General features: G+C 63.6%; 1 protein-coding gene across 1 annotated transcript; it reads left to right on the forward strand.

Moving 5' to 3' along the window:
• Positions 1 to 4,267: 4,267 nt before the first annotated feature.
• On the forward strand, positions 4,268 to 12,074 carry ERFE (erythroferrone). The gene is made up of 8 exons (XM_045481932.1): positions 4,268 to 4,583; positions 6,736 to 6,858; positions 7,462 to 7,564; positions 8,529 to 8,773; positions 8,867 to 8,975; positions 9,068 to 9,158; positions 10,023 to 10,101; positions 10,967 to 12,074. The coding sequence occupies exons 1-8, from the start codon at positions 4,398 to 4,400 to the stop codon at positions 11,063 to 11,065; spliced, it is 1,035 nt and encodes a 344-aa protein (XP_045337888.1). The 5' UTR covers positions 4,268 to 4,397; the 3' UTR covers positions 11,066 to 12,074.
• The last annotated feature ends 584 nt before the right edge of the window (positions 12,075 to 12,658 follow it).

A 12,658-nucleotide genomic window follows, 5' to 3' on the forward strand; every position in this document is an offset into this window, starting at 1 on the left:
GTGTTTGGAAGGTTCCAGTAAACAGCAAAGGTCGCCTTCCTGGACATTGGGAGGCCACACAACAAGACTTCAGGCTCCCACTGTTTTCGGGGGCAAAGGGAGCTTTTATTCCCATGACTTCATCGGCAAAGGTCCTTCCTTTGGAGGAAAAGAGAAGAGTGAGAACAGCTTGACTGCAGCAGGCTGATGGGAAGCCAGGGCTGAGGCCGTGACATGAGGGCCCAAGAATGAGGATTAGGTTTCAGCCAGGCATGAGGGCGCACGGGGGAGGCCACCTCGGGCTCCGTCTGGGCCCCCTTCTGTGCCCACTCATTCAGTACTTCCAACCTGAGACCCATTACCTCAGCCCCAGATGCTGCCCCGGCTCTGAACCCCCGGGCTGCTGCCGCGGGGGGGGAGGGGGGGCTGGGGGACAAGCTGTCTGGTGCCACCGGAACCTGTTTCTGGTGCTCCTTGACCTGGGGGAGTCTTTGCTGAGGCCTGCCCTCCTCTGAGCGGATTTCACTCTGGAAATATGACCCCCAGAAACAGACAGGGAGCCCCACCTGCAGGCCCCACGCTCTGCGCTCCCCTGCCCCAGGGCCAGGCTGTGTCGTCACCTTGGGACGGTGTCACGGGAGCCTGCACCAGCACCAGAACCGATTTGATTTGGGCCCTCCGGCAGGGCCCATGACATCACTAGGATTGTTCACTGTTTGGGAAAATAACTGGGTTTCACGTGGCAGCTGTCCTCCAAGCTGGCCTCAGGCGGGCTGGGGCTCTCCACTGGGAGGTGGAAATGAAGTCACGCGAACATCTTAGGGACCCCACGCCCCCAACTGGATCCCTCCATTCCCAGGGGTCCCCGGCACTGTGAAAGGTACACAGCCAGAGCCTCGCCTTCCGTGGCGTCAGGCGGGCCAAATGGCACCCGGCCCTGACAGCAGTATGCCTCACGTCCCTGCAGACGGGATCCAGGCCAGCAACCAGCAGTGGGGAGCCCAAGCAGCCCGGCCTCCATGCTGAGGCCACCTTCCTCCTGGCCTTGGCTTTGTCTGCTCATCCCTCACATGTGAGTGGGATCCCAGACAAAGGCTTGGGGGCAGCGGCCACTATGCCCACTCTACAGAACCAGCAAACTGAGTCTCAGAGGGATGAGTGCCTAAAGGCCCCATATGTGCCTCTTCCAAAGCCACATATGACCTTTGCTCCAGGTGGCCAAGCAAGAACCAGATTTGCTGAGCAGACCCACTGCCGGGTCTGTCCTGTGCTCCCATCATGCTCTGCCACATGACAAGGCTTGGAGCCTCTGTCTTCACGCAGGTCTGAGGACAGCCCCCCGCGACGTGGTGCTGATGGCCCGGGCCAGGGACCCTCACCACCGAGGCAGCCTGGAAGGCAAGCAGGCTTCACTCACGGCCCTACACACGGCCCCACTGTGACCTCAGCTCACCCTAGAGCAGCCCCAAGGGCATGTGTCCCTTAATCCCAGCTCGCAGGCAGGGAAACTGGAAGGAAACTCCAAGAAGCTCCAGGACAGACCAGCCACCCGCCGGGGGGGGGGGGGGGGGGGGGGCAAGCCAGGGCTTGAACGTGGCCTCCAAGAGGTGTCTCTTTCCTCCCACCGCACAGGGCTGCCCCCCACAGCATTCTACCCACCACCCAAGTGGGGAGTGCTCCCTGGGTTCAAGAGTGGCCAGCCACGTGCGTTTCCCTGGCCTTCCCTCACAGCCAGACCCCCGGGGGCAATCCCCACCTGTGCTACCTGGTTGTCTCAGGGAAAAGACAGGGCCACGCGTTCATCCATAACCCGCAAGCTCATCACGTAGCTCCAATTTCTCGCCATCCAGAATAGGAAGGACCGTAATGGACAAAATTTGTGGCTGTGAAGATGTGAGCACGCCCAGGGGGCGAGAGGGCCCGGCCCCACCCCCAAGCCCAGGCTGTGTGTCCCTGGGCAGGCCCCTCACCTCTCTGGGCTAGTCAGTGAGGTCCATGAAAAATGGATGAGGTGCTGGGTGTGGGCGTGCTTTTTCAGAAACATGACATTACTGTTCACAGGCTGCACCTCCTGAAGCCTGGAGACTGCAGGTTTCGGCAAAGAGAACACACCCCACGCTTGGCGTCCAGTGGTCCCAGATCAAGTCTCCCCTCCCCCCCCCAGAAATGAAAAGGATCAAGACACGGACTCCGAGGCCCGTGTCCCAGCACAGACAAGCACGTCATTGCAAAGTTCTGCACACCCAGCTTCTTAACAGACTTTCCTCGTGGGACCAGAAATGAGAACCCACCCGAGAAATGCTTCATCCTTTGAAGGCTTTATAATCGCCTCCACTGATTCGGGAGCGAATGTCCTCGTTAGTAACAACACTGCTGAATGTTTGCAGAGGAAATAAGGCCGTAGATTTTGTTAAGTACATATCATGCAAGCCACTATCTCTCAGTTGTCTTCTGGAGCATCTGTAATTTCTATAGGAACTTCCATTTTTCATTCTGCTGAGAATTTTTTTTTTTCAAGATTAAAGACAGAACTTCTCTGTTGTAGTCTTAATTTGCCTCTGAAAGATATCCTCACAGAATAAGTCTATGGGACACACTGACCCCCGGGGAACAAATTCTCAGGGTGAGGCAGGGTATTTTTTTGTTTAAACACTCTGACCCCCCCCAAAACACCCCAATTCTACCACCATATTCACATCCTACAGAAAAAGAGGCAGAATCACAGAACGATGAACACCGAATACCAGGCTTTTTCTAAAATATGAAATATTTCCTGTGTTCCCCACTCCCGCCAGCCCCCCCTACCCCTTCCCTGTCTGGTGTAGAAAACCAGCCACCAAAACAGGGCATGAGTGGGGGACTCCCGATTTAGGATTACCCACGATCCCTCCCCCAGGCTAGGGAGCCACCGCCTGCCACACTCTGTGAAATAGGACAGGGTGAGGTTCAGAAGAGTTGGAAATCATCCCTCGGTGGGGGCAGACCTTTGCAAGGTGCAATCGTTAGCTGTGTCTTCTCCCACTCGTGAACAAAGGACACCAGGTGCAGGCACTTCGGTGCTCTTCCCATGCCCTTACCTGCCATGGGGAGACAGGAAGGCAATGGGCATGTAAGGGAACAAAGCAGCCCAGAGGGGATGAGGAAGCTGGCTCTTTTCAGGGAGGAGCCTGGAGTTCAAGCCTGCAGGATCTGGCGCCCCATGCCAGCAGAGCCCTGTGCCTGGCACTGGAATCTAGCCCCCACACCTGGCTAGGTCACCAGAGGGCTCAGGCCTCCCAGCCTGGGTCTAGGTGCAACCATATCCGTGCAGGGTGGCTGCCCCAGGTTGTGGATTCCCCCCGTGCCCCTGCACCGGGATGGGGAAGGACAGCGCACTCTGAGTTTAGGGCATCCCAGCCATGGGCAGAAGGCAGCGCCAGAAGCGCAGGGTCCCCACCTGGGAAAGAGGCACTGGGTAGGGTCTTTGGGTGTCGTCCCCGCTCCGGTGTACTAAACCTATGTTGGCAAGGCCTGGACCTCACGGGGCGCCACCCGGAATAATGGGGATGGGATGCCTCGAGGTCCCCACAGACCATGCACGGAATAGACAGGGATGAAGGGATGCTCCCAGGCTCAGAGGAGGGAAGCGACCCGGCTCCCCGTAGAGAAAAGGCTGTCAAGACGACAGAGGGTCCAGGGCCAGAAGAAGGGGCACCCAAGCCCCCCTGAGAAGAAGAGCTGGACAGCGCAAAGGAATGGCCCCGGGGCCTGGAGATGGAACGCAAACCCGCTCGACAGGAGGGGGCGCTCTGGCCAACGCGAGCGAGGCCTCCCCCTCCGCCTCGCCTCCCCGCGCCCCTGTTCGTTCCCGTGGTCCCCTCCTCGCACCTCCAACCCTATGCCGCGCCCCTGCCCGCACACCCTACTCTCTGTACGCACCCCCCCACCCCCCGCTCCGCCGCGGTCCCTCCTCCCCTCTCCTCACCCCTTCTCTGCACCACCCTCCACGGCTGCAGCGCCCCTTCCCCCGTTTCCCCCTGCTGCGTTCCCCCCCACCTCCAGGGCAGCGCCCACCCCGTCCCCGCGCTGTGCGCGCGCGCACACAGGCACACGCGCGCGCATAGGCACAGGCACACGCATTCGCACACAGGCACACGCGCGCGCATAGGCACAGGCACACGCGCGCGCGCACAGGCACACGCGCGCGGGCACAGGCACACGCGCGCGGGCACAGGCACACGCGCGCGCACAGGCACAGGCACACGCACAGGCACGGGCGCGCGCGCACACCCGCTACAGCGCGCGCCGGGCCCGGCAGGGGGCGCAGGGCCGTGACGCGCGAAGGGCGAGGCGGGGGATTCAAGCGCGTTATAAGGCGCGGAACGGGAGCGCGGTCCCCGAGACGCCGCGCTCCGAGCCCAGAGGGAGCCGCCGCCCGCATGGCCCCCGCCCGCCGCCCCGCCGGGGCCCGCCTGCTCCTCGTCTGTGCGGGCCTGCTGGCCGCCGCCGCGGGCTTCGTCTCCCCGGAGCCCGGAGAGCCCGCCGAGAGCCGCGCCCGCCAGGAGCCGCGGCCCGGGAACGAGCTGCCGGCGGAGAACCGCGCGGGGCCGCCCGCCCGCCCGCCGGTAAGACGCCGGACCCCCTCGGGCCTCGGTTTCCCCACCCGGAGCGCGCACGTCCCTGAGATCCCGGGGAGGGGTGGGGGCACCGAGGACAGCGCGGCGTCGCGGGCGGAGACCGGGGCTGGCCCGGGCGTCCGCCTTCCTAACGTGCGGTGGAAGCGCGTGGCCGGCGGGGCTCCGGGAAGACGCTGGGAGTGTGGACGCGGCCCCTCCGCGCGGACGGGCGCCGGCAGGGTCAACCTTGGCCGGGACTTTGGGGGTAGTTCTGCGGCATTAAGGGCAAAATTCCACTGGCTCCGGGTGAACCGCCTTTTCCCCGGGGTGGGGGCAGAAGGAAGTTGGGAAGTGGGTAAAATGTAAATAACTCGACCGGCATGAAATTGGGAAGAACCTATTTGTGAAAGTGTGACCGCCGCTCCCCGAATTTACTAGGCGCAGTTCTCTCTGAAAAACAACAAAGAAAGTGCTTCCCTTTCGATCTGGGGAGCGTGGCAGGGGTGGGGGCGGTGTGTGCAGGGCCCCTAATGACCTGCGGCTTCTGGCCTTGAGGGGATGATCTTGAGCTCGGCCCTGCGCTTCCTTCTGAGGGCCGCGCACAGTGCCCGGCCCCGAGGGTGGGAGGAGGGGACTTCAGAGGAACCCTCAGCGCTGGGCTTCAGCTCACACTTGGAGCCACCAAGGCCAAGGACACCGCCTCCAAAGAGGGCTCCCTGGGAGGAGCCTCCCCGAAGTGCTTCTCCCACCACTGGAAGTCAGGAAGGCCAACCCCACCCAGACCATGGGTCGTGCTTTCTGGAGAAGGGTGGCCAGATGTCAGGATACAGTCACCTGGAAGCAAGAAGCCTGGGTGCTCCCAGGAGGGGTTCTGGCCTCGGACTCTGTTTGTGGGGCCCACACGGGACCAGAGGCTCCCCCACCTCCTTTCTGAGAGCCTCTCACAGCTGGGGACCCCAGTGGGACAGGACAGCTGCCTGCCATCCACCCACACTGCCACGGGCTGCCTCCCCCGGCTCCAGGCTGACTCGCCTCCACCTGTTTCTGCCCCCCCAAACCAAACTGGGGTCCGAGTACTGGCCCAGCTGGGAGGGTCAGCTTGGCGCGCCCGTCCAGCCTCTGTGGAACCCTCTGGGCACGCGTTCCCGACGAAGGCAGAGCGAGGCGGTAAAGTGGAACCCGGTCCTGTGTCCACGGTGAGCAGTTAGTAGGACGGCACCTCGCCCGGCCCAGGAGGCCCTGGGCACTCTGAGCCCTTTCTCTGTCCAACCCCAGGCTCTTCTGGCACGGGGGGCCCCGTGTCCCCACCACTGCACACTAGCTCCCGAAGGAAGGCCCCAGGCCCTGCGGAGTGGCCAGGAGACCGCCAGCTCTGAAACCCCGGCATCCTCCCTTCAGCCACTGTTACTGGCTTGTGACCTCATCTAAGCCCTTGGGCCGATTTCCTTCCCAGCTGGTGGCCTCTCCTGGGGCCAGACCACCTGAGGCCCACTGGCTGATGAGCCAAAGGCCTCTCCCTGAAAGGCACCTCCTGGGATTTTGCTCCGTGTCAGCACTGGTCAGAATGCAGCGTGCACAGGAATGGATGTTTCTAGAATCACCCCTGTCCTTGTTCTGGAGGTCCGGAGGAGGCTAAGTGGTGTCACTCCGCATTCATAACAGATCAGTGCTAGGCCGCCGGGCCTCCTAACCGTCCCGTTCTTGTGCTGTCAGCTGCCATAACCCGTGTCCCTGGCACTCCAGCGGGGGCCGCACAGGGGGCCCTGGTGGCACAGTGGCCTCCTCCCGAGCACTTTTGAGCTGGTGGGCTCCCAGGGAGCTCCTGTGGAGGGAAGCCAGAAGAGGTGAGCCAGCCAGGCCAGGATTCTCACCTGCTCGGTGCTCCACGCCCCCCGCCCCCCACCCGCGGCCCAAGCCCTCTTCTCCACGGAGCCCAGGCTGCAGTGCGGCCTGGTCACCCTCCCTGTGTCGGGAGGGCGGGAAGCTCGGGCTGGGGGCTGTGCTGGCTTTGAGGACACCAGTGTTGACAAGGACCAGACCCTGAGGGTGCGGAAGGCCCGTCCTGCACACAGGGACATCCTGAAAAGTGTCCTGCCTGCTCGGGGCGGGGGCGGTGCCCACTGCGGGAGGCAAACCGGCCTGACAGCTGGCTGTGTTCCAGGAGCCCCCAGCCGAGGGGACACACGGCATCGAGCCCAGGGATGCCTGGATGCTCTTCATCAGGCAGAGTGATAAAGGCGTCAATGGCAAGAGGGGAGGCAGAGGCAAGGCCAAGAAGCTGAAGGTGAGCACAGGAGCTCCAGCAGCGTGTGTGCACGTGTGTGTGTCCTGGGGGAGTGTGTGTGTGTGTGTGTGTGTGTGTGTGTGTGTGTGTGTGTGTGTGTTGGGGGGGGGCACGTGGGGAAGCAGGGGGTCTCCACCTGCAAGGCCTTCCCTGCACCCCCAGCCCACCACCATCACCCCCTTGCCCCCCTCCGCAGCCCCACGGGCACACCCCGAGCAGTGCCAGCGAGGACAGACCCTCCCCCTTGGCCTGGGGTCGGAGAGCACAGAAAGTGCCAAGCTGGGGCCCCAGGTGACCCAGAATTTGAGGCCTGTTGCTATCATTTTTCCTGCACCCCTGGAAAGCCAGGCAGCGCCCTCAGTGACCCCTTTCTCTTCCATCTGTACCCTAGGGAGGGAGGCCCGGGCTGGCCTGGGACGGCCGTCCGGGAGGGTTGCAGTCAGGCTGGACTGACACACCCTCTGGTTCCCAACAGGTGGGGAGCCTGGGGGCCCTGGAGACTGCAGGGTTCCCTGTCTCATTCCTTCTAGCCCGAGACCTGGCACCTGCTCTTGATGTCTAGCTCACTAGACATGTCTCCTCACTGCTGAGGTTCCTTTTCAGCTTGGCTTCCCAGGGCCCCCAGGGCCCCCCGGTCCCCAGGGCCCCCCTGGCCCCATCATCCCACCTGAAGTGCTGCTGAAGGAGTTCCAGCTGCTGCTGAAAGGTAGGGGTGCGCCCATGTGGACACACACCCTTGGCGTGAGTGGGGCCGGAGGAGGGTGTCCTGGAGGAGGTGGCTGGGCATGCCCATGTGGGCCAGCCCTCGAGGAGGCCCCTGCTCTGCAGTGACAGGGGGGCTTGGGTGAGGCTGAGGGTCGGGTTGGGGGTCTGGGAGGTGCGTGGTAGGGGGGAGGCTTCGCAGGGGAAGGAGGACTTGGCCACTCGGGGACCAGCACCCTACCCCATCTGGGATTGGGGCCAGGGGACCCGTACCCCCAGAGTGGGGACCATCAGTGAGGGATCAGAGCTTCTTAACTTTGCAAAGTGCTCCTCTGATCACAAAGCAACCATGGGGATTTGAGACTCACCCCAGGCCCTGGACTGAGACCCCAGCTTCTTCCCCTTGATCACCTGTGTCCCTGCCTCTTTCCCTGGCCGGTCTCAGCTGCTGGTCAAGAGCCCCACGGGAGGCAGGGAGGATAGTGTCCTGGGCAGTCGGGGTGGGGGGGGGGCGCAGGCGGGGCGGCTGAGCTGTTATGTCCGGGGGACGGCCCTGCATTTGGGCAGCTGCTGAGTCCTATCTCCCAGTATCTTCCAGAGTTCACTTTATTATGACAACTATTAGGAGAGCCTTTCCTCCTCTTCAGCTCGCTATAAGCGGAGAAGACAGGAGTGGGCAGGGGGAGGCGTGGGCAGGATGGAGAGGTGAGGCACCAGAACCTGGGCGCTGGGTTCAGTGAGTCCGCCCCGAGCTTCCCGGTAGCCAAAGTTCGAAGGGAAAACAGGAACAGCCGCGGGCTCGGGAAGCCACGTTTTCCAGGCCCTGCAGGCGGCGAGGGGGTCTCCCGTGGATCCCGGAGCGCGGGCGCCGGCGCGTGGGGCGCGTGCAGTCGGTAGTGCATCCGGGGCAAGGGTCGGGGACGCGGGCAGGTGGGCGGGCGGCGCGGCCACCGCTCGCTCTGTGCCAGGAGCGGTGCGGCAGCGGGAGCGCGCGGAGCCCGAGCCCTGCACGCGCGGCCCCGCGGCGGGCGCGGCCGCCCCGCGGGAGGACGAGGAGGCGGCGGCGGGGGACGCGGGCGTGCTGGCCCTGCTGGCCGCGCCCCTGGCCCCGGGCCCGCGGGCGCCGCGCGTCGAGGCCGCCTTCCACGGCCGCCTGCGCCGGGACGCGTCGGTGGAGCGGCGCGCGCTGCACGAGCTGGGCGGCTACTACCTGGTGAGCCCGGGCCGGCGGGGGCGGGGGCGGGGGCGGGGACGGGGACGGGGACGCGGGCGGGCGGGCCCGGGCTGACCTCCGTGCGCCCCGCAGCCCGACGCCGAGGGCGCCTTCCGCCGCGGCCCCGGCCTGAACCTGACCAGCGGCCAGTACACGGCGCCCGTCGCCGGCTTCTACGCGCTCGCCGCCACGCTGCACGCGGGTGAGGCTCCCGGCGGGCGGGGCGCGGGGGGTCGCCCCCGTGCGCTCGGAACCCCGCCGCCCGTGACCGCCCCCTCCCCCCCACCCCTGCAGCGCTCGCCGAGCAGCCCAGGCGGGGGCCGCCGCGCCCCCGGGACCGCCTGCGCCTGCTCATCTGCATCCAGTCCCGGTGCCAGCGCAACGCGTGAGTTGGGGGGGTGGAAACTCCGGCACTAGACCCCCCCCCCCCAGTCTCCTCACCCCACCCTAGCGCTGCCCAGCTTGGAAAGACCCTGTCCGCCAGCGCCGCCGCACCAGCCGCCGGCGACCCTACGCCTCCTTCCCCATCTCGAAGTCAGCTCCCGGCCCCATCAGGCCATCCTTTTCCAGCAGCGGGGGGTGGGGAGGGGCGGCGCACGGTGCTTACCCCAACACTTTCCCCAGCCTCCCCGCTCCCCTCCCCTGCGCTGTCACCCGGAGGCCACAGTGCCCGTGCAACCCATCACTGCCCCCCGTCTCTTCTGCCTGTGAACTTCCTTCTCACCGTCCGCTCCCTGACACGATCCCTCTTTCCGTGGCACCTGCACCCCGGAGGGCAAGGGGCAGCACCCTCTGTATCCCCAGCGCCCCCAGTGGATCCCAGGCACAGAGCGGGCGCGCGCGCTCCACAGCAGTTGGGAGACAGAGTTCAGAACTTCCCAGTCCGCGGTTGGAAACCTTCCATAGATTGGCCTGGACCCACTTTTTTGGCATCACTGCTGCCACCACACCCCCGCTTCCAGCTGCGCCGGCCTGTGTCCTCTTTGCAGCAGGGCCGGGACCTTTCAGCCCTGGCCTGGGCCCAGGCTTGCCTTTCTGGGCACTCACAGAACCCGCTTGGCCCCGTGGAGACTGTCCCCCCTCCTCTGGAGGATCCAGTTCGGATGCCACCCTCCACCAGAAAACCTGGCCAGGACAGCTGTTACCACTGCACTGAGCTGGGCGGCTGTCGTTTGCTGGGGTGGTTGTGAGCACAGGAGGTTGGTGGGGCCCGGGGTGCGGGCTGACGGTCTTCCCATTCTGGCTGCAGCTCCCTGGAGGCTGTCGTGGGCCTGGAGAGTAGCAGCGAGCTCTTCACCATCTCCGTAAACGGTGTTCTGTACCTGCAGGTGCGTGGGACAGGCTCGGGCACGGGGGGCAGGCACCACCTGGGCAAGGCTAGGTGGGTGCTCAGGATCCCTGGGAACAGTGCCGACTCCAGGCCTGGGAGAGGTTGGGGCCACACCGGGGGGCTCACACGGGTTCGGGCAGAGCAAAGCCTCCCCCCGGCCCCGGGCACGGCCGCCGTCCTCAGCTGCTGCCCTGCTCCTCAGTCTGCTGGGTTCAGACCTCCCCGGCATCCCACAGAGGACTGGGGCCCCCTGTAGGGACAGGTGGCGGGAGGGAATGGAGGTCAGCTCTGTGCCCTCAGGCTGACACTGTAACAACCCGGGGCCTGTTGCAACCGTGGGAAGCAGATGTAACTTTACACAGGATCCTACGTGACAGTCTCTTCTGGCACTGTGGGGCCCTTGGCAAGTGACAAATTGATACGTGGGATTTAGTAAAAGAGAGTTGAAGTGCAGACGTGTGGAGTGACAGCTGACCCTTAAATAGCAGCATGCCAGGCCCCCCCCCCCCCCCCCCCCGCCCCAGCTCTTTACGTAAAGTACCTACTTTGAGGTCAGTATTGCTGTTTTTCCTCCGTTCACCAGAATGGAAAGTTTTTATTTAAGTGTAGGTGAGGTACAGCGTTCCCACTGTTCACACACACGGGAACGAAGGCACAGAAAGGTTACGTCGTTTGCTTAAGCTCCCACACAGTTGGGAGGCCAGAGCCGTGGTCGCTGTAAGGCGTCGAAGGGTCAGGTCCCAGACACTGCCGGGTGGCACGGGGTCCACCTGGGGTCCTCGGATGCAGACGGTTGGGGGAGTCCCCAGATTCTGCATTTGGGGGGCTGGCGGTCCCCAGGCTGGCTCTGACCCTCCCTGCAGATGGGGCAGTACGCCTCCGTCTTCCTGGACAACGCCAGCGGCTCCTCCCTCACCGTGCGCAGCGGCTCCCACTTCAGCGCGGTCCTCCTCGGCGTCTGAGCGGCCACACCGGGCCCTTCCTTGTGCCCGGCAAACAGAAGCGGGTCCGAACAATATCCGGGCCGGGCGGCGCCGGAGTGGCGGGGGGCCACGCGCAGGAGGAAGCCCCTGGAACTGCCCATGTGGGTCCTGCCGCTCAGCCCAGAGATGGCCCAACTCCAGCGGCCCAGGGAGGTGACGTGCACACTGGCACCAGGAGTGGTTTCAGGAGGTCGTCTTTCAAGAGGAGGAGAGCCCCATTGGGCTGTTACTCGGCAAACGTTTCCATGGGGCTCAGCGCCCAGAAGCACTTGCTTTGTCTTGGGGAAGCTGGGTCCCAAGTTCATTGTGACGCTGTACCAATGATGGACTGGGGCGGAGAGGCCGGCGGTCGGCGGTGGGTGGTCCTGTGAGGGGACACAGGTGTTTCTTCCCAGGTGCCGCTGAGGAAGTTACACGGCAGCCCGGGCCACGGTGGCTGCAGGGACCTGGTGCCGCAGGGGGGCGGGGGCGGGGGGGGGGGCAGGCTAATCTGACAAGGGTGTGTTCAGGCCCAGAGGGAAGAGGGTGGTGACTGCAGTCACCTTACCATCCGGCGGGCTTCAGGACGGTGACCAGGTCTGACCGGTCTCCCAGAGCACACAGCTCGTGTCCCCTCTTGGAATCCCAACACCTCCCTCCTGCAGGGGGGATGGGGGGGGCCGGGCACAGTACATGCGAACCGGGCATTCGGTGCCCTTGGCAGGCCTGGTGCGATTCTCAGTAGCACTGGTACCCACCCTACCAGGAAGGGCCGGCTGCCGTGGGTCCTGCCTCCCCTGGCTGTCTGATAAGGGCTGCTGCGGCCACACCCTTCTCTGGATTTCCCTTTGCATCCAGTGGGCATATTTTAGAGAAGCTTTTACCCTTGAAAAAACCACGGACCTCTTCCTTTTTCTCAACCTAAGTGTATTACACACCAGTTTGTTGAAGTATTTATTGTATGATCTTGCCGGGTGGAATGTATTTATAGAAATAACTGACTTCGTGATGTGGTTCCAGTGCTAAGAACTCTTACTACAGGACTTACGCACAGTGACAAAAACAAAGCGCAGACCTGAAAATAAAGAACCTTAAACATTTAGGCCAGGTCCACTCAGGACGGCTCTGGGACGGGGCTTTCTGGGGACCCGGGAGTCGCAGACTGGCTCCTGGTTGAAGATGCCGAGTGGATAAAAAGCGTTGTTTCATGCCTCTGGAAAGTCAGGGGTCCTTCTCTTCAGTGACACCCCACCGTATGGAGTCCCAGTCCCCGGCAAGGAGGCTGGCTCCACACTCTCCGGGGAAGGGTGTGCTCAGAACGTGGCGGGGGGGCAGGCCAGAAGGGGCGATAAGGCGCCTGCGCGTGCTGGGCGGGGCCAGCGCAAGTTACCAAACTGCTGCTTCTAAGGCAACGTGGTGGAAACTTACATCATCCTGAGGCAAACACTTAAGGGAGGCCCAAGAGCTGCTTTACTAAAACTCGGTTGCGGTGATCATGTGACCGGTTTTCCGGATCAATAAGGACTTGAGAAGTATTTTAGTTTCTTCCTGCAAGCAGACTATGCATTTTTTTTTAATTTTTTTTTTTTTTAA

This window comes from Leopardus geoffroyi, chromosome C1 (assembly GCF_018350155.1).
Source record: "Leopardus geoffroyi isolate Oge1 chromosome C1, O.geoffroyi_Oge1_pat1.0, whole genome shotgun sequence".
Classification (NCBI taxonomy): domain Eukaryota; kingdom Metazoa; phylum Chordata; class Mammalia; order Carnivora; family Felidae; genus Leopardus; species Leopardus geoffroyi.